This window comes from Prunus persica, chromosome G6, assembly GCF_000346465.2.
Source record: "Prunus persica cultivar Lovell chromosome G6, Prunus_persica_NCBIv2, whole genome shotgun sequence".
Lineage (NCBI taxonomy): Eukaryota > Viridiplantae > Streptophyta > Magnoliopsida > Rosales > Rosaceae > Prunus > Prunus persica.
Window position 1 is genome coordinate 15,971,325 of NC_034014.1, and position 24,330 is coordinate 15,995,654.

At 41.8% G+C, this 24,330-nt stretch overlaps 1 protein-coding gene and 1 long non-coding RNA gene across 7 annotated transcripts; both read right to left on the reverse strand.

Annotated features, from left to right (window-relative positions):
• LOC109949901 lies at positions 9,881 to 14,595 on the reverse strand. 2 transcript variants are annotated; one of them, XR_002272225.1, is made up of 10 exons: positions 14,515 to 14,595; positions 12,508 to 13,819; positions 12,240 to 12,390; positions 12,098 to 12,166; positions 11,788 to 12,011; positions 11,620 to 11,688; positions 11,395 to 11,532; positions 11,180 to 11,296; positions 10,755 to 11,089; positions 9,881 to 10,676 (listed from the first exon to the last, which is right to left on the reverse strand). It is a non-coding gene; the product is annotated as an uncharacterized LOC109949901 (long non-coding RNA). The 2 variants fall into 2 exon arrangements; XR_002272224.1 differs by lacking the exon at positions 14,515 to 14,595 and having other exon boundaries at positions 12,508 to 13,838.
• LOC18787750 (thioredoxin-like protein YLS8) lies at positions 18,222 to 20,691 on the reverse strand. Of its 5 annotated transcripts, none has more exons than XM_007221149.2 (3): positions 20,513 to 20,691; positions 19,652 to 19,851; positions 18,222 to 18,732 (listed from the first exon to the last, which is right to left on the reverse strand). In XM_007221149.2, exons 2-3 carry the CDS (start codon positions 19,769 to 19,771, stop codon positions 18,424 to 18,426), a joined length of 429 nt encoding a protein of 142 aa, XP_007221211.1. In that variant the 5' UTR covers positions 19,772 to 19,851; positions 20,513 to 20,691; the 3' UTR covers positions 18,222 to 18,423. The 5 variants fall into 5 exon arrangements, with proteins under 5 accessions (XP_007221211.1, XP_020422823.1, XP_020422825.1 ...); XM_020567234.1 differs by lacking the exon at positions 20,513 to 20,691 and adding an exon at positions 18,864 to 18,985 and having other exon boundaries at positions 19,652 to 19,765; XM_020567236.1 differs by lacking the exon at positions 20,513 to 20,691 and adding an exon at positions 18,897 to 18,995 and having other exon boundaries at positions 19,652 to 19,741.

Below are 24,330 nucleotides of genomic sequence, written 5' to 3' on the forward strand. Positions count from 1 at the left end.
GCTGCCATCACCACTCTACACCTTCCAGCAGCGCAGCCGTCTGCTCATTCTTCCTTAAGAACACCCGACACAGCTACCGACACCTCTTCATGGCTTCCAGCGGCATTGCCTCTCACTCCTTCTCGCTTGGGCATACCTGATGCGGCTGCTGGCACCTCTTCTCAGCTTCCAGCAGCGTTGCCTCTTGGGAAGACCATTGATGACAGCCATAGAGGTGGCAATGCTTCCATCAATGTGGGACATTTATCTGAAAAGGACATGTCTTGGCAAGACTGGGAAAATTCGTTTATGGCCTTCAAAGCTTTCTTCGATGGCGGGGTCACCATTCTTAGGTCCATTGACGAGCTCTTTCCGCTCTGCCACAGATTCAACGGTTATGCGACATTCCAAGGTGCCCTTGTGTATCCAGAGACGGTTGAGGCCTTGAAGAAGTTCATGGATAAATATGGGAATTTGATGGAAGTTACTGGTGTCACCTCCTCCTTCTCAAGGTGTACTGCCTTCCGAGCGCTCGGCTTAGTGCTTCACGGGATGGACACCATGCAGCTACTTGATATCACTGATCACAAACTGCTTTGTTGGCGGGACGCGATATGCGAGGCCATAGTTCTAGGCTTTCATGTGGATTTCCTTCTTGACCTTGTGAAGAGCTTAGCACGTGCCGTCTTTGGAGCGCGGGCCATTCATAGCATGAAATCATCGCGTGGTTCTGATGAGGTAACAGCTGCTGCCATTGCCTTGAATATTAAACAGCAGGAACTGGAGGACCAGCGTCGGGAAATGCACGCCCTTCTTCTCGCCAAGGGTATTTCTGCTGACAACGCTGAGTGCGTGACAGAGGCAGCAGCTAGATCGTCTTCTAGAGCCTCTTCTGTTCTTTTCAGGCATTCTCCATAGCTTTTAAGGTAAATATATATATAAATTTTTTTTTCAATTTGTTTATTCATCGATCTTCTCCTTCCAGCATCACTCGGTCTTGACATGTTCTCTTCCTTTTTGCAGGTTGTCCTTTCTTGGCTTGGTGCTCCATCATCTCAGCGCACACTTTCTCGAGACCATGGGACATACCCCTTTCCAGCACGTGCAGTTTTATTTCATTTTGCCATAATTGTGTATTTTCCTTCGATTGTTCCAGCAACCATGACCTTGTGATGTAATATTGAACCGCTAAAGCTTGTATTATTTTCTGGATGCTTTGAGACACATTGTAACCCGCATGCTTTATATATATTGCTTGATTAGACGTAAATTGCCTCTGCGAGTTTGCTTGAGATTTTCTGACAGGTTGGGTATCTTTTGAAAACAAGGTATATGCTGCCAAAATTTTGACAGGAGCCGACTTTCTAAAGTTTCCTCTGCATGGTTTATCTAGCCTCTAAGCTTGAATAGCAACTTCTTGCCTTTCACGAAAAGAGTCGGGCTAGCATGTGCATGATTTTATAAAACTCCCAAATGTTATGCGTATCACGTTGTTCCAGCACCTCAAGATTGCATGTGTTTTTTTTTTTTGTAATAGCTTGACTTCGTCTTCCTTGTATTATTCTTTTCTGTTTAGGCATGGTAATTGTTGACAATTTAGGACCCCATTCAAGTGGCTTTGTTTGGCATGTTCTACTGCTAAGTGCATGCCCCTCCTTTTTTTCAAAATATTCCTTCATTCTCATTGCAAAGCCCCTGCTACCATGATGGTGCATCATACAAAAGCGTCTTTTCAAAAAATGAAAGTAAGACAGAAGGAATTCATCTTTTTTTTAAAAAATACGATAGTAAAAGGTGCTGGGAATGAAGTTAACTTAGCAGTAGTAAAGCTTGAGCCACTTTCCATTAATGAGATCCGTTAGCGTGCCTTCCTTGACAGAGACCAAGCGATAATAGCCGCTGCTGTAAACTTCCTTGACTGCAAACGGGCCTTCCCATTGTGGGGCAAACTTGGAAGGCCCCGATATCTGTCTTCTTACATGCTCCATAACTTTTAGCACGAGGTCTCCCTCTTTGAAGGCACGAGGCTTGACTGTCCTGTTATAGGCTCGAGTTACAGTTTCGTGGTAGAGTGATGTCCTCCTTTCTGCTTCAGCTCTTTTTTCATCCAAGGCTTCAAGGTCCAGCAGGCGCCAATCTGAGCATGCCACTGCATTCCACTCGAGATCATTAACGGCTGATACTCTAGCGGTGGGAATGGTAATTTCGACAGGCGATATAGCGTCGGACCCATAGACAAGTGAATAGGGTGAAAAGCCTGTGGCGCTTCTTGGAAAGGTGCGGTAAGCCCATAAGGCATCCGGCAGGTGAACACTCCAACCTCCTTCGTACTCATGCACCATTTTGCTTAGGATTCTCAACAAAGTTTTATTCGTGGCTTCCGCTTAACCATTTCCTTGTGGGTAATAGGGCGTGGAGCGTCGATGCTTGACACCATATCCACTAAGCGTAGAACTTACTTGCTTATTGACAAACGGAGTGCCATTGTCGGTGACAATTTTATACGGGATCCCAAATCTGCATACAATATATTCACGGATAAAATTTGCAATGGCAGCTCCCGTGGCCTTTCGAAGAGGGACTGCCTCAACCCACTTTGTGAAATACTCAGTGGCTATGAGGATCCATATGTAGCCGTCGGACGGTGGGTGAATAGTGCCGATCAAGTCAAGCCCCCAAGTGTGAAAGGGCCAAGGAGTACGCATGTCCTGCAGCAGCGTGGGAGGCTTGTGACTCAAATTGGCATGAACTTGGCATGTGTGGCATTTCTTCACAAAATTGTATGCGTCGTTCTTCATTGTAGGCCAATAATACCCAATACTCAACAGCTGCCGGTAAAGCTACTTCATTCCTTGATGCTCACCACATTCTCCAGCATGAATTTCTTGCATAACTTGCTGTGCCTCTGATTCTCCTAAGCATTTTAATGGCTCACCATTGAATCCTTTACGGTAGAGGGTCGACCCATCTATGAAATATCTTCTCATTGTCTTTTTGAGCTTGCGAGCATGCTTAGGATTGGTTGGGAGGGCTCCATTGATGAAGGATGCCAAGTATGGAGCCCTCCAATCCTCTGTAAACGAGATGGTGAATGATTCTTCGGTGGAGGGCATCGTTGCACACTTGGGACAATTAGCTTGTGTTTCAGCTGCTTGTTTTCTCATCTCTGGCCAGTAATAACCCTTGCGTTGCAAACGTCGATACAAGCTGATTATTGGTTCCAAATTGCAAGTGGCCTCATGTACTTCTTGGAGCTTCACTCGTGCCTCTGTTGTCCCTATGCAGCGGGTCAAAATACCTCCTGGAAGGCGCCTGTACAGCTCCTCAAAGATGATCACATAATCTTTTAACTCCTTGATATCACTTCCCTTACCTATTTTTTCTTTTACAGACCTTCTCCAGTCATTCTCCTCTAGCTGCTCCACTTCAACCATTACTTCTATCACTGGCATATCCTTCTTGATCACAGTAATGCTGGGTTGTCCCTCAACAAATGAGAGCTTTGACCCCAAAGTAGCCAATGCGTCAGCGTACCTATTGGTAACCCCCGGAATATGTTCCAACACTACTTGTTTGAAAGACTGAACAAGCCTCTCAGCAACTGTACGATATGGCGCCAATGTTGATTCCTTCACGGCAAAATTCCCTTGCAATTGACTCAGCACCAGATTCGAGTCTCCGATAACTTTAATTTTCTCTACACCCATTTCCCTTGCTGTGGACATTCCCATGATAAAAGCTTCATACTCCGCCATATTATTTGTGCAGGGAAAATTCAGCTTGAATGAGAGGGCTGTAGCTTGCCCTTCAGGATTAATGAGCACTACACCTGCTCCTCCACCCTTCATTGTGGAGGACCCATCGAAATAAAGAGTCCATGGTTCTGCTTTCGTGACGATAGCAATCATTTCCGGCAGTTCCCCCGGAACTTCCTGAGAGATAGTTGATCCTTCGACTTCAGGAAATAAAGCCAGCATGTCAATCACGGCTTGTCCTTTGATTGCCTTAGGAGTGGTGCATGTGATATCGAATTCGGACAACTGTAACAACCAACGCGCAAGACGTCCCGATAATACCGGCCTCGTGAGCAAATATCTTACGGGGTCAGGTTTCACTATGAGCTGTAACTTGTGAGCAAGGAAGTAATGTCGCAAGCGCTGTACAGCATAGACAAGAGCGAGGCACAAGAGTTCCGTCTTCGGGTATCTTGCTTTAGCTCCTCTTAGTTGCCTGCTCACATAATAAATAGGACTTTCCTCTCCACTGTGATCATCTTGAGCAAGCAAGGCCCCTACTGCTGTGTTTGTTGCGGCCAAGTAAAGTTTGAGTGCGAGTCCCGGAATAGGAGCTCTCATGGTGGGCAGCTTAGTGATTATTTGCTGCACTTGCTCATAGGCCTCTTGACACTTCCTGCTCCATTCGTATGGCTTACCCTTTTTGAGCAAGGGAGTAAAAACACTCATAGTGGCGGCAAGGCCCGGAATGAAGCGTCGAATATACGATAATCTTCCCATGAAGCTTTTTAATTCTTTTGAATTTCTAGGTGGCACAAGAGAATTTATGGCTCTAGTTTTCTCGGGATCCACATCTATGCCACGCTGGTGTACTTGGAATCCCAAGAATTTACCGGATGACACTCCGAATGCGCATTTCTTTGGATTCACCTTCAATCCGTACAGCCGGCATCTTTCCAGCACCCTCCTCAAAACTTCTTGATGGCCTTCTCTGGTTTTGGACTTCACCACAAGATCATCCACATAATCTTCGACTTCTTTCCCCATCATATCGTGAAACACTGCTGTCATGGCTCTTTGATAGGTAGCGCCAGCATTTTTTAGACCAAACGGCATGACGGTGTAATAAAAATTCCCATATGGCGTTCGAAAGGCTGTTTTCTCCGCATCTTTGGGTGACATTTTGATCTGATTGTAGCCACTAAACCCATCCATGAATGACAGCATGCCTTGACCCGAGGTCGAATCGATCAAGATATCCATGTTGGGAAGCGGAAATTCATCCTTTGGACAAGCTCGGTTGAGATCTCGGTAGTCCGTGCATATTCTAATTACTCCGGTCTTCTTTTTCACAGGAACAATATTTGCTATCCACGTTGGATGCTTGATTGGCTTGATGAATCCAGCAGCTAACAGCTTCTCAATTTCCACCTTAATTTGCTTTTCAATCTCAGGATGAAAGTTTCTCCTCAGCTGCACAACAGGTTTTGTACCAAGCTCAATATTCAAAGTATGACTTACCAAGCTTGGATTTAAGCCAGGCATTTCCTCGTAGCTCCAAGCAAACACATCCCGAAATTCCTTCAACAAAGATACCAAAGCCTCCTTCTCTTCGTTTGTCAAATGGATGCTGATGGAGATGGGCCTCGGGGCAAAGGAATCATCACTTAAATCAATTGTCTCCAGCTGCTCAGCTACCGCTGTTGATCCATCCTATATGTTCTTAGGTGCTGTCATTGGTTCCTGGAAAGTACAAGGCTGGGGCGCCTGGTCTTCTCGATTTTCCTGGCTGTTTGCTTGCATTGCTTCTCCTCCGTACTCGGGGCTTTCCCGTAGAATACGGTTAAGCCCCCAATCCCGTCATAAGCGATACACGGTGCGCCCATCTGGCAGCGTCACTTTTGTGCATTGGGGATGATGGTGGACATGATTATTAGTTTCCGGATGCTTCTTTTTTTCTCGGTCAATGATAGCGATAAGCTCTTCATTGCTTAAATCACGAATCTCAGTCCACGAAGGAAGGTAGATCCCGAAATTTTTTGATCGGTTGCTTCCAGTACCTGTGCACTCAGTATAAAACTCTGCCTCGGAGTAGTGAGCTTCATCTTTATTGAATGGTGCTTGATTTCCGGGTATGCGTACTGGTCTCAGCCCAATTCTCCCCTTCACACATTGGTGATAAGTAGAGACTACAAGCTTATGCTTGTTGAGCCAAGGCCTTCCAAGCAAAGCATGGTAAGCCACATCCACGTCCACAACATAAAATTTAGTAAGTGCTCGAATCGGTCCCACCTTCAGATTTACTTGCATATACCCGACTGTGACTTCACTTTTATTCCCGAAACCGCTGATGCTTGTTTGAGATTGCACGATCTTAGATAGCGGAATGCCAGCTGCTGTAAGCACAGATAGGGGTAAAATATTGACAGAGGAACCTGTGTCTACCAAGGCTCTCCTTATAAACACATCGTTGATCTGCCCCTCCAAATAAAGCGGCCTCCTGTGGTCCGGGTAAGGAACTTCCATATCCTCGTCTGTGAAGATGATAGCATTGTCATTTCCCAAAAATGAACTTTGTGGTTGAACAGTGAAGCAATGAGGGTCAGATGCCGCAGAGATGCTCATGAGAGCTACAACAGCTGCTTCTCTTGCTTGAGGCCCAAAGCCAAGTTGGTCAAAGAGTGACTTGAACTTTGGGTTCCTTTGGAGGGCCTGTGAAGCTGTGGGCCCCTGTTTCAGACTTAGGTAACGTCCCAACATGCTTGCTTCAGCCTCCGTAACATTGTGAAATGTTACGGCAGCTACTTCCTGCTGTCCCAATGAAGCCCCCGAGTAGCAATCTTCCGGCATGTCTTGAACAAACATCTGATTACTTGAGTCGTCATCCCATCCATCAGCGAGCGGCCATGGCGTGTTATAACTTGAAGGCTTCGAATATTTGCACCAGTACGCCTTCTCCATGTTCCCGCAAGGTTCCCACATAGCTTCCGGCGGCTTCGGGTCATTCCTCCATGGGTGGCACAATTCATCATCATCGAGTAAATCCTCGGAATATGTAATGACAGCAGCTACCTCTTTGCCCCTTCGTTTCGGCAAGGGGTCCTCATCAATTGTTTGCTTCCTAGAAGGGAGCTCAAGAACTCCTTCATTTATTTTAGCATGTAAAATCCTTCTTAGACTCTGACAGGCAGTAGTTGGATGCCCCACAAATTGATGATAACGGCAGTACCTAGGATCATTCTTCTCCTCCATAGTAGGAATTTTGTAGGGTTTAAGAGGTTTGATCGCGCCGTCAGCAATCATTGTATCAAGGATGGCATGAAACTCTTCATCCTTACATGGTAGCGGCGGATATGTCTCCCTATCCTTCCGTTTGCGTGAGTTGTAGTCGTTGGATGGTTTATCATCTATGGCTAATGTTTGGTGTGCCTCTTTCCTATCGCTCCTCCAAGTCTTCGCTGGCTTGACAGACATGCTCGTCCTTCTTACTGCTTCCAGCAGCCGAGAAAATTGACTAATGCCAATATTCTCCAAATAGACTCTGTAATCTGCCACAATATTGCTGATGCAAATTTCGACAAGTGCCTCCTCATCCTTTTCATCATAGCAATCCAACGCCAGGTCCCGGAACCTACGCACAAAGTCCACGGGATCCTCACCATGTTTTTGGCGAGTGTTATTGAGTTGAGTGGTGGTAACCCTTTCTTCATTCTGAGAATACTTCTTGCAGAACTTGCTTGCCAAATCCTCCCAAGAGCGAATGGAGCCTGGTGCCAACGTCGTATACCATGTGTAAGCACGATCGGTAAGACTCTTCGAAAATTCTCTAAGTCGGAGATTATAATCTCCAGCATGTGGCCCTAAAGCATCGATGAAGCGGCTGACATGCTCCTTCGGGCTCCCCTTCCTTCCATCGAAGAGAACAAAGTTCGGTGCCTCATAGCCCTTAGGATAGGGCTGCTGGAGTAAGCTTGATGGGTATGGTGGCTGAGGAAGATACTTCCAATCCTCCTGACTCCGACTCAGCTCCTTTTCCAGCATGGCAACGACATCTTCTTGGGTGACAAAGGATGGTCCCTTTTGTTCAGACCCCTTTCCGGCAGCAGCAGCAGATTCCTCTTGCGGGTGTCTCTCATTTTCTTCGCTTGGCTTAGCAGCACTTTTCAGCCCCTTAATAGTTTCCGCCATTTCTCTCTGAGTCTCTCCCAAAGCATGGATGGCTGTAACAAGGTCTGCGAGAGTGAAAGCTCCCTCACTTGCACGTTCCTCTCCTCTGGATGAGGCATCGTCCCTTGATTCTGAATCACCATGGCTAGGCCCATCTTGGGAAGTCATGTTGTTGCTTCTGGTCCTCCTCTTTGGAGGCATTGGTGAAGATAGTGGCTTAATCCCCAGCAGAGTCGCCAATTTATGTGGGGGTCTTTTTCTTCCAGCAGCTGTAAATGGGCTGGGCTGCCAGAAAAGGGAAATTACTGAAATTGCCCCCTGTGCTTGAGTTCGAAGATCAAGCCCCAAAAGCACTTCGAAAGGGCAGCAAAACCTTAGGAAGTGTTCTGGTTACCTTCACCAATGAAAATGAGGGCTGCTTACAGGTGTTTTGTGCTTGCTTTCAGATAAGATTTTGGCTTAACATGAAGAGCTTGTGGCATGGGAGCAGGGTCAGCATGAGTTGAGCACCAAAGGGGAAAATAAGGCTTCTTAAGGAGAAGTGTGAGTGTTTAAACTGAGGGAAACCAGATTTGCATGGTGATCTTGGCTGGAAGGAGGTAAAAGATGAACATCGCTTCTTCCGGCAGCTTGACAGATTCTGAAAATAATCTATCAAGCAGAGCAGAATGAAGAAGAAGAGGTGAACAAGGTTACTGGATTTTGCTAGTAAGAGAGGAAGCTTGCTCTCTCAGCCTGGGTTGGTTTTTGCTGGGTGGAGGGGACCTCCTTTTATAGCTGCGGGAAACTATCCTTTCCCAAGAAACCCTAATGGTTTCTTCCCAATCTTGGCAAGTCTTTCCATCCTTTTTCCTTCTCTTCTCTTGACTTTCCTATCTGGGTGAGATTTCCCCTTATCTATTTGCACAAAATCAGGAGTTTTGGAGCTCAAGACCCCTTTTCCCGCGGCTGCTTCAGTAGGAAGCTCCACTCTTGGCTACTTTTCTTCTTCTTTCCCTTCTCCTTCCTGGGCCAGCACAGATAAGGGAAAACAACTGGGTGTATATGCTGGTTTGAAAGGGTACTCCTCTTCCTGACAACTTACATGCTAATATCCCTTGGTCTCTCTAGTGTTTTGTTTTGGGACTTGATCCATTCCCATGTGCTGGCACTTTCCACCAGCTCTGTTCAGTGAACCTGTAGACCTCCTCGACGTGGCTTCTACTTTTCTAAAGGGCTGAGGCTTTTGTGGCTTGTTGTGGAATTTTGTATGGGCTAAGGTATTTCATTAAATAAGTGGGCTATTTAAACATTGGGCTTTTGGTTGGGCTATCCTTTGACTGGGCTAATTTTGGTTGGGTTATTTTGATTGAGTTATTTTCCCCTCTTTGCTCACCCATATATTTGGGCCTAAGAAATGGGCTTGGGTCCCGAGGCTCCCAAGCAACCCGGAACCTCCATTTCTCGTCCCATCAATGGGCCTCATGACGACTTATTACCATCCATACCACAACCCACTCAAGCAAGCCCCGGGCATTTTGAGTGGCTTGGGCCCACTTAGGCTTGTAGTGTGTTTGGGTGTGAAACAACGATTTCATGCTTGGCATGGCATGTCGCTTGGCGTGCTTTAATTTTTTATTATCCTTGACGTTTAATTTTGGCATGGGCTCGTAGAGCTAGCATGGTGAATTAGCATGGCGCATGAATTTCAATTCGCATGTGGCAAGTTTTCGAGTACCTCCTTTTTATGCCTTTTCTTAATAAAATGGCGTTTCGGGCTGGTAATTTATTTGGGCCCAATCATGAATTTTTTGGGTCTCAACACTGAGTGACCGAAATTGGCGAGTCCATGATACACCAATCAATGGCCGATTTCTGAAGAAATATTACCCTACGGCTTGGGAGATAATGGAGAAGTAATCTACCAGAACATTTGGGTTTGGTAAGGTTAGGTTTTTACATGAATAAGATATTTGAAGTAAAGTAAAAAAGAATAACCAGAGCAACATCGTATATATAGATATGTCAAATAAGTTCTCTACAAAATAGGCCAAGTAATGGCCAAAACATTCATCAAAATAGACAAAAGCTAGCTCCATCATATATGATGACAACAAAAGGTAAGTCTAGCTGGATATAAAAAAGGCCAACTAATGGCCTAATACATATCTAAACATCAGGAAACAGGCTACGAAGAGTAGTCTTGAAGCTCTCACATGCGCTCTCTCCAGCAGATAAGGCAGATATGATGGGTAGCTTCCTCGCCTCAAATGACTTCACTACAACTGAGTCCTGGAGAAGCTGAGCCTCAAGAGGCCCATAACTCCGAATATCCTTGGAGACCTCGATGAGAATGGCAGCCTTCCTTTCCTGAAGTTGCCTGATCTGCTCATCAATACTCTAAACCTCGTGCCTCTTCTTACGGTCAAGCTCGACCTTTTGCCTAATAATGACACTTGTCGAAGCAATCTGCTGCTTTAAGGCCTCACCTACCCTTAGCTCCTCTCGAAGGGAAGGATGGCAGGGAATCAATCTCGCCACCTCTCCAAAGAGATGCATGATCATACGTATCGTAGTCTGGTCAGGAAAGAAGCTGGAGTTCACCAATGACTCAATAGCAGCTTTGACCTTGTCTCTCTCATCCTGGTCGGCCAAGGATATGCAATCTCGATCTCTGTAGGACCGAAGCAGGGCCTCAGCTGCAGGATCTGGAAGTACCACAGCCACAGTTAAAGAAGTGGCATGACGAGTGGAAGCCTCCGCAGTAGTGGCAGAAGCATCCCACTGATCGAGATAAGCAAAGATGTCGCCAGGGGCCTGCCAATTAGATTATATGAATATCAGAATTTCCAAATTATGGAAAAATGAATCAAATGGATTGGCAAGTGTGCTTACATGGTCCAGAAGCGACTGAATAAGGTCATCTTGGTTTGTCGATGATGGTTGCTCGCTGCCACTCTCAACCAAAGCTCTAGCTGTAAATGCCCGAACGGAAGAAAGATCGGGCATAATAGGTTCTCCAACCTAGCATGGGATCAGATGGGTTAGGATAATATTTAAACATTGAAAAGAAAGATGTCAAGACATCCCTCATGTTGCTGATCTGTCAGAATAGGTGTGGACACATCCGATGACGGTTGAGGGATCCGTGATACAGGCTCATCGCTCAATGTGACTGGGATGGCCGGAAGTACACCATTGACATTGGCCGTCTGATTGGCCGAAGTGGTCTGATGATCCACAACATTCACCAAAGTGAGAAAATATAAATTTTTGAAAAACTTTGAAAAATGTAAAAATAATGAAGTATGTGAGATTACCTGAAGAATTTGAACATCTGTGGAATGGTCGGTCGGGTCTGGGGATCTGAGGACTGATCTGGTAAAATTTGAACTTCCTCTCTAACTGTCGTAGGGTTAACCGGGGTGGTCTCGAGACTAAGAGAAACCACCCAAAATGGTCAAAGTTTTAATAATAGGACTGGGGGCAGGTTATCGTATATAAAAATTGGATGTAATTGAGATTCCAAGATTACCTGATGATCTGGAATGTGAGACGGGTCATCAATGACTCCGCGATCAACCTCGCGACTTCCTGATGGCTGGGTGACTTGTTGAGGCTCGGCCATGACGACGTCTGGGTTGGTGGAAGGGTTGACACCGATAACCTCCGTCTGAAGTTGCCAAACAAAATTTAAATAAATATAAATATAAAAAATCTAAGTATGGAAATTAGACCGAGATGGGCCAAAGAAGCTTACCTCAACTTCAGCCTCAGAAGTAGCGGTCTGTCCACCAACTTCAGTCTCAAATATGGGATTTCGAAATTCCTACATTTAAACCACAAGTTATAAATAAATAAATAAATAATAAATAATAATAAATAAAACTAGGAATAAAGTTGGAAATGTAATGAAAATGAAACTTACCGAAATGGTCGAAGAAGAAACGGCTGAGTGAGTGGGATTGGGTTGCTCTACTATCCTACTCGAGCCTATAAGGCCAAAGTCTTATTATTATTCCAAAAAAAAAAATACGATCATACCTGGGGACATTGGGTTCCTAGAGATCTTTCTCGGTCGAGCAAGGATGATGTCATCGGCTGGTGGAATCTCAACAACGTAGCCGGAGGAGTTCTAATCCTCCCCAAAATCTGGAAGAAAGCATCAGAAATGTTAGCTTCTAAAAAATCCAAGATTAAATAGGAAATGGCCAAAAGTCCAACAAAAGTTGGCTTACCTTGGGTGGAAGGAAGTGGCCTCTCCTCACCTTGACTATGACTAGAGTCGGCACTCGCCTCTTTTGTGGCTGCAAGAGGTGAAGATATTGGTAGACTAATAAGACTAGCATATAAAATATAAAGTGATGACTAAAAGTTTACCTTGCTTAAAATTGTAATAAGTAGAAGAGCAAGCGCAACCCCAGAAGATCCTCTTCATATAGACCTCAGAAGGTTGGGAAAACCAAGTGGCTGATATTTCCCCCCACCAAGCCTTGAAGGATTTGGTGAAGCCAAATTCAGGGTCGCTGGTCTGGAAGTTAAAGCTCATGATTAAAGTTCACCACGGAATTCACCTCGCTTGCTTTATTAAAAGATACTCTCTATGAGGAAAAATAATTGTGGGAGTCAACCATGAGAGATGGAATACCCTGAATAAAACCCGTCTGACGACCAACGGCAACAAGATAGTAAACCTCACAACCGCAAGGATAATGGTTCGCTTTGTTCAATGCAAGGCCATAAGGAAGATCTTGACTGATTAAGATACTTGCCCAAAGTTCTCACCGTTCTTCCTTGGTCTCCAGTGTGGGGATGCTGGCAAGGTCCAAAGCCAAATAACCTGGGTAACGATGATCTAAGCACATGGATAAGTCACTAGGTGACCTCTGTGAACATCCATAGAAAAATCTGAAGCAGTCCTCAACATGGTGTTTAGGCAACGGGAGGCTAGCAATCGATTTTCCTAGAAGTGAGTCACCCCGAAATGTGACGTTGGCTAGACCCAACTCCGGGAAGTAAACTTGGGGCCACAGTTGAAAAAGCCAAATCGGGCCTAAAGGGTTGCATGACATGGGTTTGGGCAAAACAACCAAGGCCACTGCTTGGCCATCTGCAAGAGCCTCAGCCAAAGGTTGGACTTCTTTGGTGACTTGGCTAGATTTTGAGCAAGTCAAGAATTTGCATAGTCACATCTGAAGAAAGGCTATGTGCTTCATGTAAGACACACCATTTGTGGAACCTATCGGAGCCCCAAAAGATGACCCGATGTAGCCAAAGTGGGTTTTGATCCAGTTGGTGAAATTCTTGTTGGGCTTGTCGTAGTCCGGCTTCAAAAGGGGTTCTGGAAGGTCGGCCGCTGAATAAACCACACCATGTGGACGGAGGCCAACAATAGCAGCCAGATCAAGTAGAGCAGGGGTCATCATCCCACAATGTAACCTCATGCAGTTAACGGAGGATGACCAAAAACATAGGCCTGCGATGATGAGTGAACAATCACAAGGAAAGTCCCCGGAGGTGCAAAGAGCCAAGACATCATAGATCACACTTTTTTGCCAAGAAGTCTTTAGTCTTGGTTCCAAAGCTTTGTACCAATCATACCAATTTTTCTTAGGATCAACATCGGCCACTGGGTTGGGTTTCTTGGCTTTGGACTTCTTCTTAGCCACACAATCAACCTCAGAAGTTTTGCATGGCCAACCTTTAAAAGGTCGAAGAGCTTCCCATGTTGATTTCCAATCAAACTCCATGGTGAAAGGCGGAGGATCATCACTTTGCTTGGCCCAAATCTTCACCACTTCATCTGGAGGTTGAAGTGGGTACAAAGGGCAAAGGACGTATCTTGGGACATCACCTTGTAATTTGATGGCGTAGCTTCCTCGGGTTGTTGTTCACTTTCAGCCATGGCCTTTTTCAACTTGGCCAAGTGAGAGATGATGGACTTCAACTCTGGATCCATCCTACAAAACAAATATTATTTGAATCAAGAAAACTATAGTGGCAAAAAGCGGAAATTTGCCAAGAACATGAAGAACATTCAAACTTTCAAAAGTTTAAAAAATGAGCTTCCAATGGCCACCATTCATCAAAATCACAATAATATCAACCGGAAAAGAGTTCAACATACTTGAAAACTCACAAAATAATGGACTTTGTGGTGATTTGAATGGCTCTTTGGCCTATCAAATGGCGAATCTTGGAAGCAAAGTTTAGGTTTGGTGGGAGAAAGTTTTCTAAGAACAATGGCAATGGAGTTTTGAGTATGGAGAAATGTTTGGTGCCAAATTGGTATTTATAATGCCTAGGTTTTCTAACGGATATGAAGTTCAAAGTCTCTCAAGAGTTGATTAGAGTATCTTCTTAAACATCAATTTAACTCAAGAGTTGCTATAATGAAGCATGAAGTTGAAACATTTGGAGAAAACTAAAAGTCGTGAGAATTTTGATTCACTTATCCTTTCACCAATTGAAGGCCAAGGAATCAAGGGGGCAATGTTTGGATGTGGTCACCAAATTCAAACTAAGTCAAGTGGAAACCTAAAGGCCTAGCCAAAACAAAGATATTGTTATTTATAATAGCAATAGTCAAATAATGAATAAATTGAATGGCAAGATCTACAATAGCAGCTAGAATGGTGAAGGAAAAATTGATTACCTGAGTTGAGCTTTTAGCAAGATGATTTCTGAGTTTCCAGAAATAAACAGTTGGCTGGAAGGTTGTTGAGTTTCCAGAAATGAACAGTTAGCTGGAATTTTAGAATTATGGGCGTAGGAATAGACCATAAAGATCTTTTGAAATGCAAGGCCAAGGTTGGCCCACGTCCTTTGGTTGAAAAGTTGGCTACTGAATGCCAACTTTATGCAGATCATTGTTGGTCTATAGCTATTGTACAATTCATATATATATATATATATATATATATTATATTGTATTATAAACAGTATATGGTTTTGATCCCACACGATGGCATGATATGGTTTATGTATACTGCTGACCCGAAAAGTTATATATATTATATTATATATATATAATATTAGTATAAACCAAAAAGAAGGTTTTGAACCCATCTGAAGGATTGGTTTTGTTTTAATGATGATTGTGAAGATGGCCAAGTAGTTCGCTGGCTGGATCGAAGTCAAGGCCGTGGCTTTTCATGTCAGTGAGTTGGCTGGAGAATGGAAGTCTTGGCTGACGAGATGGTTTGGACATGAGAGAACCCATGTGGGTTTACCTTGGTATTCTCAAACTTGGTTCAAATTGGCATGGGTATTAAAAAGCTGTGAGCAATATATATGTTGCATATCATACTTTGTATATGTATGTGATAATATAGTAAATTGAAGGCCTATGGCTCGAGAGGTTGGGGACAAAAATGGAAGGCCAACTAAGTGGCCTACAAACTCCCTTTCTCTACCTAAATATATTTATATATGACAATATTGGCATCTTAACATATAATTATTTTTTCATATATATATATATATTAAAAATTAAGAAGTCATGTAGACCTTAGCCAAGTTTCTTTGATGGACTTATTGGAATTTCAAGTCATCCAACATCAGTGGATTGTTTCCAACCAAGATTAAAACTCTGGAACTTGCAACATCTCATCAGAGGTCAAGCCCAAGTCCTCGGAAGTCCAAGCCCAACTCACAGAAGCAGATCCAACACTTTTAAATGTTTTCATTCACGTGATGAGACCCATCCAAGGAAAGCAATCAAAGAGAATAATGTAAATCCGGAACATTCCCAAGAAGGAGAGAATCAAGTGATCAGATTTGCAATATAATGATCTCATTCAAATCAATTCCGCGAATTTAGGAAGCCACACAAGGAAAGATTTTGAACCAAGTTGACCTTCGGCCATTTAATGGCCAGCCCGTGGGCTGACGAATGCCCCTATATAAACTACATCAGACAAAGAGCAAAGGACCCCCGACATTAGACACAAAAACTACTTTTTGTCTTTCAATTTTCTATCCCTAGACTAGGTTTTTGTTTTCCAAGCAAGTAGACTAGATCAGTTCTTCACTTTCGTTAGTGTAAGTTTAATTTCTTGTATTTTCCATTACGTTGTTTTAAGATTCAATTTTATCGCTTTATTGTTAATTGTTATCGAATTTGCTTTAAGCTTAATTTAATTTCAAATTGCTTTATTTTATTGCCTTTATCATTTATATCCTTTTTTTTTCTTCGCTTAATTTATCTATCGCTTTGATTTACTTTGTCGCACTTCAATTCTCGTCTTTAAGTTTGATCGCATATTTTAATTTAATTTGCATCGTTATCATTAAAAGTCTCAAAAATACTAAAATATCTATACGAAACCTAACCATCCTTGACCCCGAGGAAGTGAAAGAACCTAGGCCAAGAGGAGGTTCCTTGCTTGGTTGATCAATCCTCTAGTTAGAAGTCAGAAGTGCAAACACAACAATCCAACCTTTTCCATTCAAGCTAGTCAGTGGCTTGGTGGTGGCACGCCTACGCAATCTAAAAGAAGAAGGACCAAAAACTTCTTCAATCGACCTACCCGGCCGAAAAGAGAGAAACACCATGTCAATTGCTTTAGTATAAGATTAGTGGTTGGTTCTAAAGAATCTTACAAAGTCTTCTCTTTCACTGTGGAATTAACCAAGTCAAGTCCTTCAAAGTTGCATAAATTCAGCTCCCAAGGTCATCACCAATGCGTGTGCTTTGCAAGTTGTATATATGATTATACTGCAATTCCATTCATTGTAAAGACAAGTATTCATAAATACATTATTAAATTTCCACCTAAGCTCTTACCAAATTATTAGATTTCCATCTAAGAGGGGTGGCTGCAAGAGAGCAAAAACTAAGTATCGAAGGCACCGATACGGTATCAACAGAAGACCCTCCAACACTTAAAAGAGTTGTTTTGTAGGTCTCAGCCTCAATATTAATAAATGTTGTAGCATGGTAGATGGACCTGATAAACGGGTCATGCTAACAGGTTTCGGGTCATGTTTGTGTCAACCCGTTAACTTGAAGTGTTAACACGACACGACTCGTTAAGTTAACGGGTGACAAATACTAGACCCAAATACGAACCGTTACAATTCGCGAATATCCGACACGACCCGTTAAGAATAAACCCGGAAAATAAAAACCAACAACTATCACCGAGCTTAGCCATCAACCCCTTCTCTCTGCCGTCTCCCCCAAATATTCATCTCATAAACACCATAAACACTCCTCAAAACCCCAACCCACATTGATAGACAGTGAAGACTTCTTCACTGGTTCTCAACTTTTACATTTAAAGAAAAGAAATTTGGATTCTAAAAAGACATAGCGAGAAGAGAGAATGAAATAAATATAAATAAAGAAGATGAAAACTTGGGAAATAGCAAGAAAAAGAAAACCGTGCCATGAAAGAAGAAGAAAAGAAGAAGAGGAAAAAGAGAGAGAGAGAGAGAGAGAATAATAAAAAAATAAAGTGAAGACAAGAGAGATTAGGTGAGAGAAAGAAGAATAATAAAAAACAGAGTGAGTTAGGTGGGTGTTTTGTTTTTTTAATATGAATTGTGATACAAAATTACAAAACTACCTTTCTTAACGGGTGGATCCGACACGATCCGTTAACTTAACGGATGGTTGATGGGTTCACTCGTTTTCAACCCAACCCAGTAAGCTCAACCCAAATGTTGATAATTTCGTACAAATTCGTGTCGTGTTAATAGATCATGTGCAATATTATCAGGTTTAATGGTAGAGGTGTCATGTCCCTTTGCACATGATACTCACATGGTTTCATGTAGGATTTTCATTCGTTTTATTAATTATGGAAGTAAGAATGGGTCCTCGAATTGCAACCAATTAGCACACACGCATATTTTGACATTATGAAGATGCAAGTGAAACGATAATTGCATCATCTTAGGTTTTTTTATTTATTTTTTAAATCTTTTTTTTTTTTTTTTAAGGAAAAGAACACAACCATCGTTTGAAATCTTGTCGGTAAAGACAAATAAACAATGCAAGAAGGTTTGAAGATGTCAAAAGATTCTCGAATATCACCAAGAAAAGAACAAGAAAAACGGACAGTCGCACTTGCATGGATTAAACTTGACTAATTATTAATTAAATTAAACACAAGCAACACTCATTTTCATAGAAGCTGAAACGGAAAGTTGCACTTGCATGGTTAAAATAGGACACTAAATATTGTCTGAATTGACGGGACTAAAATTTTCCGATTTAAGATCTATATACGATTATCATGTATTTAATAAGTGAGATTTTACTTCATCAAAAGAAAAAATAGTGAGATTTTAATTAGTGCCATAAAACATTAGTTTTCTTCTGGATCATGCATATTTTGGATCTGTGAGATAACAGCCTTCACAAACAAAACATCGGTATCGCATTAAGACAACTAAATATTAACAATACAGAATTTTAGAGACATTATCTTCCCTAGTCCATGCAACAAACTGTGCAGTACTTGTGTTTCTGTCCACAAATCACCTATAAAAGTTCAATGTAACTCCATCCCAACTAGAAGGTTTTGTCCGAAATGAATTACATTGTCAGCAGGGCTTAGTAACGGTACTTGGTGGAGTAATCCTTGGGAGCAATGACGAGACCGCGTCCCTTCCTTGCCCCACGGTACACTGTCTCAACAATGTCAATGAACTCTTGCTTGTCCTTGAGAGCCCAGTTGATCTTGTTGTTGTTCCCAGTACCAAGGTCAATCATAATATGTTTGTTTCTGAAAAAGAACATGACAGTCGATGGGTCATAGAGCTCATACATTGTGTTGAAATCAGGAACCTCCGTGATATCAACAAGGTAAATCACAGCAAAGTTTTTGAGTGTCTCAGCAACTGCAGCTAGCACTTCATCCATCTATATAAACAGGACAAGATAACAAACCAGAAATTAACCAGTAGCATTCAAAATCAGGGTTAACAAACAAAGTCAATTTATATGGAAACAGTTCCTAAATGAAAAATGAAATAAGGATAAGAGGCATATACATTATCAAAATTTAAGGTGATTATAAATCGTACTATTCTGCATGGCCATGATGGCCCATCAAACTTCTAAGCACCACAATGAACAGGGATAAAAGAACAGCGCTTCTCTCTCCCTCCAGAGTCTAGGCTTTGCTTCAAACGAAGAATGTATTGTTGTGCTCAGAAATCAGCATATATTATATATTAAAAATAAACGTTATTCCCCATCCAACAGGCCCTAAAAATAGAGAGAAACGAAAGCAAACAAGTTCATGCTTGAGTCAGTATAATGATCAATTTTGAGTTCTACCTCCAAACCTTTCCAAGATATAAGATTTATGAAATAACTTAATACTTAAGCTTGCTTGGGAGTCAGTTTGGAGACTTTCAAAATTTGATGTTAGAGTGGAAGTTAAAGACTGCTTCTTGCTTAATAAAATTAACCCAAATTAGTCTATGCAACTTTTTTCTTTCTTTTAACTAATCTCCCTTAAATAAGTTCCAACTTCGAACTTCCTGGTAAATTAAAAGGTGCAAAACTTCACATGAACTACCTCAATTTGCAAGCATAGAGCAAAGGAAGATTTATACAAAGTCTTCAAGTCATACAATATGCATATATGTATAAATGAATGGAATAAACAAAGTGAGCGACATATTTGCTAAAGAATAATAACTCGTTTGTTGTATGTCTCTGTTCAAAGTTAGGACTCTTCTAAATAAGTCAATGAATTAATCATAAAAAAGACAAATGAGCAATTGGGGGTTTAGGGGGTTAATGAAAGTTGCAAGGGGGAGTTGGAACCTACCTGCATACAGGTCTCATCCCAGTCGTGGCCGAAACGAATGATGACAAGACGCTCCTCCTCAGCGAGGATGGCCTGATCCACGGCCCATCCAGAGTGGAGGTGAGGCAGTAGATACGACATTGGTTTTTGTTAACCCTCTCTTCTCTCCCAACAGTCCACGAGTCCCAACCTCTCTAGCGTTTAAACTCTAGCACAACGATCTGCAATGCAATTTGAAAAAGTTAAAATGATGACAGCCACTCAAAAATGTTCAAAATATGTTCCATCAATTTGACGAAATTAAAGATGTACGCTTGACTTGGGACAAATTATGTATCCTTAAATTGTAAAAAATGTAACTATATGGGAATATAGAACTTGGCTCAAACTGCATAGACCCAAACTCGAACTGAGAACTGGCTATCTTAGCAAATAGAAACTTTTGCCTTCATAAATCCCTACATGAAGATTCTTGCCTAATCTTTTGTTTAATTATATTTGTAGCTGGAATTCGAAAGCTTACCCACTGGAGGGAGGCTGGAGCTAAACAACACCAGGGTAATTCAAAATGCAAAAAGAATAATTTCAATCAATCATCATCAGGCAATCTTTGTTCAATGATTTTTTTTTCCCTTCTTTTTAATTTTTGTGGTAATTTAACCGGGAATAATCCTCTGTTTGGTTGCTGAGAAACGTGTATCGATTGCACAGCTTTAGAGGAAATTTCCAATAATATTTGCAGGAATCGGGAAAATTCAACATAAATCAAACAGCAGATCCAGAAAGATTGAGAGGAGAAAAATCGCATGATATGCAAATTAAAGCAAAAAGAAAAAGAAAATAGAAGACAAAATAAAGAATAAGGGTGTTGATGCTCAAAACCTGATGGATAACGCGTAGGGGAGGAGCTCCTAGAGAATAGAGTGTGGAGAGAAGACACCTTGAAGAACTTGGCTTATGGGTTTGCCAAGCCAATCTTGATCCCCTTTTGCCTACTTGGTGGATTGCAACAGGCTAGAGGACGGGGCGGTTTTTTTATATTTAGTTTTGGGGCATTTTCGATTGAATTCGAGTAATTCTGTGGTGTCACGGCTGTACCGGTATAGCCGATCACATGTGTGGCACGTGCGTTTTTTTAAAAACATGTGAAATCTTAGCAGCAGATCAACAGGTTAAACGATTTCACGTGCGCATTACTGTCGATGTCATCTTCTTCCCTAAACTCTGGTTGAAGTTCAAACTGATTTCTTCATGGTCTTCAAAGTCATCTTCTTCAACTCCTTTTCGTGGTCTTCAAAGTCATCCTCTTCGTGGTCTTCCTCCTCTTTGCAACATCTGGTTGAAGTTCAAACTGATTTCTTCGTGGTCTTCAAAGTCATCTTCTTCAACTCCTCTTCGTGGTCTTCAGAGTCATCCTCTTCGTGGTCGTCCTCATGTCTGCAACATCTCTATCTTCTTTGTCATCATTGTCAAAAACCTCATATTTTAGAGTTTGAATTTTGATGATAATTTTAGGGTTTAGCATTTTGGGTTGATCATAGGAATTGGAATTGAGTTTTTCCAGTCAGTGGTGGGTTGTTGGCGCTCCTCTCATCTGCAATCGAGCCCTTGTGAAAGTATTTGGTATTTGCTCCTTGTGAAAGTAAGTTAACACTATATTTTATGTTATTGTTAATTGAAATTCTGTGGTGATAATTTGGGGCAAGAGGGGAAGTAGGTTTCTAACATTCATGCGATGAAGTGGGTTTCTCATTCTCAAAGTGTGGTGAGGTGATTTGGGTATGTCACATTCATGGTTGTAATGTTGCAATTGCATATGTCTAGATGCAATTATAATCGCTTGTATGCAAACCCAAGTCACTGAATGCAATTACATTATATAGTTTTGTTTTCAAAATATGCAAGTGAGGTGATTTCGTGGTAGGTAGGTAGGTTTGACTGTGTTTTTGAATATTTTGTTATGGAGAGTAAAGTGTTCCGAAAGTGTAATGTTAGGATTGGTTAAGATTTGTTTTGGGATTTGAAATGATTGAGAACCGACCCAATAGAGAAATGCATGGGTAGGTTGTGTGCATTATCTGTGCAATGTTATAATCGAGGGCTGATGCACTTACAAGTAGTGTCGTGCAATTGCATATCAGTATATGCAATTACTAAGCGACTGTGTGTAAATCCAGGTGCCTGTATTTTTTTAATTAAGCAATGTGATATTGTGGTGTTTACGGGGTTTCGGGGGTTTAGGGTGTATTAGGCTTTGGATTAGTATTCAAATTCTCGACACAAGAGACAATTGCATATAGTGTTGTGTACTTGGTTTGTGCAGGTTATGGAAGCTCAAAAAAGGGGATCAGTAAAAGGAAAGCGCAAGGCCGAGAGTAATGTGCAACAATCAAGAGTTGGCCGAGATGCATTGTTTAATTTCATGTAAGTTACACGTACATCTAAAAATTGGAAATGTGGTTGCTTAATATTATGATGGTTTTTTGATTAAAAATAAATGATTTACAGGAAAAAAGAATGACATGAAATGGGAAAAGTGGCCAATGCAAAGTTGGACAGTAAGGTGAGAGATGACAATGGATTGGGTCAGTTTATTAATTATTTTATTAAAAATGCTCTTTTAATGAGAATTTATTTTTTCAGGTACAAGAAGAGATTGTTAATAAGTGGAGGAAATTGAAACCTAAAGAGAAGACAACATATGGTTCTGCCTTGGAAGGCTCGAGTGGGCAAGTAAACGACTTAGTGAATGAGATGGGTTTTATCACTAGATGCAGCCCGGACCGATTCCATTGTACGGTGGAAAATTGTGGAATGAGAAGCGGTTAGCAATTAATGCTATTGGGTTCAGTAACGTGTCATCTTTGTCCTGCACTCATTTACACCGCCAATTATGCCAATTTTTGATTTAAAGTTGTAACGAAGAAGTTGCGATCAAAAGAAGTTCAGTGGCAAAATCGTAAATTTTTCAAAGTTCAGAATTTTTAAACCCAGATTTCTTCTCTCTCTCACTAATTTGACGAGCAACAGTTTTCAAACTCTGATTTCTCCTTCATCTAGCCACCAATTTCCAATGCCACAACTTGCAAACTCTTCGTATCTCTCTCCTCTTTCCATATATATCCATATCCAGCCTTGATTCCAAGCGAATCAACCAGAAAATCGAGCCAAAGTTGAGCCCAAAAAGAGGCAGTTTCGAAACTAGAATTTTTAGTGTACACCGACGCCATATCCGGCCAATTCCGGCAGCCACAACTCAGGTAATTACACCCAAACTACTCTCCTACCTTCCCTTTGTGTTATCCCTTGAAAACCTGAGGTGAATCCATACCAATTTCTTTGATTTCGAAACTAAAATTTTCTAGGTTTTTATGAGACAGGAAGCTTCATTCGAGGGCTTTAAAGGTAGAATTGATCGTCGAGCCAAGGTATAAAGTTACTCCCCCTTATGTGCTTAATCCGTAGGTATGATTATTGGCCGGCAGTTTGGAGTTTTCCAACGCCGAAAAATTGCTCTATACACCCGCCGGCGGTGGGGCGCGTCGGCGGGGTTGCAAGGTTGGGTTTTTCTCGTAGAATGTTCCCCACGTCGTCCCGAGTACGACGGTATGCTCGGATTCCAATTTGGTTACCGTTTGATCGTCGATCGGATATCGCATAATAGGTGGTTTTCGAGTTCGATGCGTTTGAAACGTTGGATCGTAATCAATTTAATATATGTTGATCTAGGTAATTCCAGGATCGTATAGGATTCGACGGATCGTGAATCAGAGTCCCAGATACTCGGAAATCGCGAACCCTAGAGTTAAATAACCGTAACCGTCCGATCGCGTGATCGTGATCAATTCGGCCGTTCGATTTGGACCAAACTTGCAAGACATCATTAATAAAATATGTAGAACCTATAGAAACTCTTGGATTGTCAATTGGAGGTCGTGGACCCCACCGGGTCCCTGGTTGACGAATATGGAAGTTTATCGCTTAGCAAGTCTCGGGTCTTTTCAGACCCTTCTAACCATCCAAAATGCTTAAGTAGGCATAGGAATGATCTTAAATTGGTGCACGCACTTTTAGGAGATGGGGGTTAGGGTTTTGGGATTAAATATTTATGTTGAGTATTTTCATTGATTAAATATTTATGATGACTTAAATAGGTACTCGGGCACCAGCTGACCCGCAGGAGGGACCTTCAAAAGGTCCAACTAGCTCAGACACTAAGTGAGTTGACTTTTGTTTTCTAAATGATTTTATGTAAATGAATTTCATTATTTGATGTTGAATAAGTTATTATATGTTTATGGCTTTCCAAGCATGATTGGTTGATTTTGAATATTTTTATTATATTCTGCTTATATGTAAGTTGAGCATGGCTTGGAAAGTAGGGAATGAGGTGATTACCGGATTGACTGATTTGATGGGAAGTAAACAGGATTTAATAATAGAATGAGGAATAGTTTTATGATTATTTTTATAATCTTTAATCTTTTTCGAGAATATATTTATTTTAAAAACCACCTTATGTACCCAAGGTTTCCTCGGAATAATTGTTGCCTTCATTATAGTCAGCATGCTTTCAAGGAATTAATGTTTGGCTAAGAATATGATTGAATTATAGATATAGATATGAATGCATTGATTTCAGTACGAGTATAAACGAAGAGAATGATTTAGTTTTTCATAACTGTTTTTACAGTGGGGCT